The sequence below is a fragment of the Aquarana catesbeiana genome, linkage group LG07 (assembly GCF_042186555.1).
Source record: "Aquarana catesbeiana isolate 2022-GZ linkage group LG07, ASM4218655v1, whole genome shotgun sequence".
NCBI classification, from domain to species: Eukaryota; Metazoa; Chordata; class Amphibia; order Anura; family Ranidae; genus Aquarana; species Aquarana catesbeiana.
The window spans coordinates 5,131,819-5,134,981 of NC_133330.1; the positions used below are offsets into that span (position 1 = coordinate 5,131,819).

General features: G+C 37.6%; 1 protein-coding gene across 1 annotated transcript; it reads left to right on the plus strand.

Moving 5' to 3' along the window:
- The first annotated feature begins 229 nt into the window (after positions 1-229).
- On the plus strand, positions 230-1,174 carry LOC141102333 (olfactory receptor 1G1-like). Its single transcript, XM_073591289.1, has one exon. The coding sequence runs from the start codon at positions 233-235 to the stop codon at positions 1,172-1,174; it is 942 nt and encodes a 313-aa protein (XP_073447390.1). The 5' UTR covers positions 230-232.
- The last annotated feature ends 1,989 nt before the right edge of the window (positions 1,175-3,163 follow it).

Genomic DNA, 3,163 nt, shown 5'->3' on the forward strand with positions numbered 1-3,163 from the left:
GGAGACCTGTAATAAGCCTTCAGGTTTGTGTTTTTACAACACAGCAGACTGTCCTGAAGGACTTCCAACATTTTATATAAGAATAAATCATTAGCTGGTAGAAATGCTTACATGTAAATTTGAGTAGAATGTGTGAACACCACAGACAGGTTTTCCAATTATTAAATCCTCAGATCCAAAATTGTATTACTGTTTTATATTGAATAATTTAAACAAAGAAAACATTTATATTATGAGGAATGTGACAGAGATTTCCTATCTTACTCTTGTGGGTCTGTCAGACCATCCACTAACCATGAATGCACTTTGTGTGCTCTTTCTTCTGATCTATCTGATGACTCTTATCACAAACCTTCTTATTTTTTTCTTGGTCCTCACTGACTACCATCTGCACAACCCAATGTATTTTTTTCTTGCCAACTTGGCATGTTTGGACTTGTGCTATTCATCAGTGACCGCACCAAGGATGCTCTTTGATTTGGTCACAAAAATACATTCAATATCCATTCCTGCCTGTATAGCCCAAGCCTTTTTCTACCTCTCCTTTGCTTGCTCAGAACTTTTCTTGCTCTCGGCTATGTCCTATGACCGCTACATTGCCATCTGCCACCCCCTACATTACAAACTAATTATGTCTTGGAGGGTCTGCGCTCGTATGGCCTCTCTGATCTGGGTTGCTGGATATTCCATCTCTTTGGTTCATACTTTATTTTTGCTCAGGTTGTCCTTCTGCAGAACAACTTCCATCCACAACTTCTTGTGCGACCTTCCACACTTGATTCAAACTTCATGTACTGATTCCTTCATAAACACGGTGGTCATATTCTTAGTAGGTACTAGTCTTGGATTAGGAGCCATTCTTTTGACCTTTCTTCCCTATGTCTATATTTTCGGTACCATCCTTAGAATCCGTAGCAAGACTGGAAAGAAAAAAGCATTCTCCACCTGCACATCACACCTCACCGTGGTCTCCATCTTTTATGGCTCCTTAATTTTTATTTACTTGATTCCCTCCTCCAGCAATATGTTCAATTTAAATAAACTGTTCACAGTCATATCTGCCCTCATTAACCCCTTGCTGAATCCTCTGATCTACAGCCTGAGGAACAAAGATCTTGTGGAGGCACTTATGAGATCTTTTTATCACTTAAGGTTGATCCAGGCATCATTTTGAAAATATTGTGAAAGTTGACACTTTTTTGTATTTCTGTGCCATTTTTTGTTGACTAAAAAAGACTCATAAAAATATAAACAAGTCAGGAGCTCATAGTTGTGTTTACGCATTACCAGGGGTCATTGTAAACCACAGACCAAATGTAGCAGTTTCGGTATGCTTTGGTTAACTTCAAAATAACTCTACTATTTTTCCTACCGTCATTTTTACATATATAGATTTTTACTGATTTTTATGCATCTATAAAGCCTTTAAGTGGCAAAACTTTTTCAGAAATGCCAAGCTCAGATTTTTTTTTTAATTCTGAAAAATGGAAAAAAATGTAGTTTTAGTTTGATTAATGAACAACATATTTTGTAAGTAAATTATTTTCCCTTTTATTATTCCAAGTACAGGTACCCCAACTATGTGTAGATTTTGATATATATATGTCAGCTCTATGTGGTTAATAAGCAAGTGTTGTATATCATATTCAATGGATTGATGGGCGATCATTGGCAAAACAATATATTTTTTATACTCTTTTATTTTTATGCTTTTTCAATCATATAAATACACCACCTCTCAAGAGGCTAATACAATTAAAAAAAAATAAAAAAACCTTTTGTCAGCCATATTTACATCACCACACTGGTTCTCGAAATTGGTTACCTATCTATTCCTTATTGTAAGCCATTACTATTTACTCAGCCTCTTTCAAAAGATAGAGGGAGTGATTTATTATACAGCATATAGGGAAATTGTCCCCTATAAAGGGACAATGAAAAATGTATGTACTACCCTGAACGTGATTCCTTGCCCTCTGTTAGTACTGTTTCCCTTTTCTTCCACCCCTCCCTCTTCCCTCCCCCCCACCCCCCAGTGCATTATAAACCTTCCTCTCTATACACATTATTCATTATATGTGGTCATTAAATATAGTGTGTTATTCCTTTCTTTCTCCCTCACCTTTCCCCCCAGTCCTCTCCGCACCCCTCTCTACAGCTCCTACTCCACATTTTTTTTTTGGTATATTCTCTATTCTCCTTTATAGTGGGCACCCTATTTTATCCAACCAGGGCTTCCACATTTTTAAGAATTTATCCAAATTTTTCCGCCTTGTAAATACCACTTTTTCCCTCCATACATTGGCGTCCATCACCTTACCCCATTCTTCCGATGTAGGGGGCCTTGCGGATTGCCAATTTTGGGCAATTATCTTTCGTGCTTGGAATAGACATCTTGTTACTGTCATTTTGATATTTTTAGATATACTGTTTACCTCTATTTTCCCTAGCAAACATAATGTAGCATCCATCTCCAGCTTAATCCCAAAGGTCCTATTAATTTCCTCAAGTATATCATTCCAGTACCTAAATAGCTTTGGGCACCTCCACATCATATGGATTAAGTCACCTGTTCCTTGACACCTTGGGCATTTATCATCCGCTCTATATCCATACCTAAAAAGCTTCTTTGGAGTGTAATAAGCTCTATGTAACAAAAATAATTGCAACATTCTTTGTGAGGGGGAAACTGACACCTGGGGGCTCATTTCCATTATCCTTTTCCATTGTTCTTCAGTGATTTTTTCTCCCAGGTCTTCCTCCCATCTATTTTTATTTTAAGCCAGTCTTTCCCCATTAATTATTTTCCCACATATTTGTTCATATATCTCGGATATCAGACCTTTGGACGAGCTAGAGTTAACTATTTTTTGTATGAGGGGAAGTCTGAGGGGAAGTCTACACCATTCCACTGTTTGTGTTTTTGAGCATTCAGGGCGTGTCTAACTTGGAGATACCAATAAAATGAGTGGTTTGGGATACCATACTCATCCCTCAACTTGGCAAATGGCTTCAGAATACTCCCTTTATATAGTTGTGCAAGTTTTCTGATACCGCAGACTTCCCATTCTTCTATTTTACCCACCGGGATCAGCTCCGGGAGATGTTTATTATCCCAAATCGGGGCATAATCTGATACCCCATTATATCCCATAATTGTTTG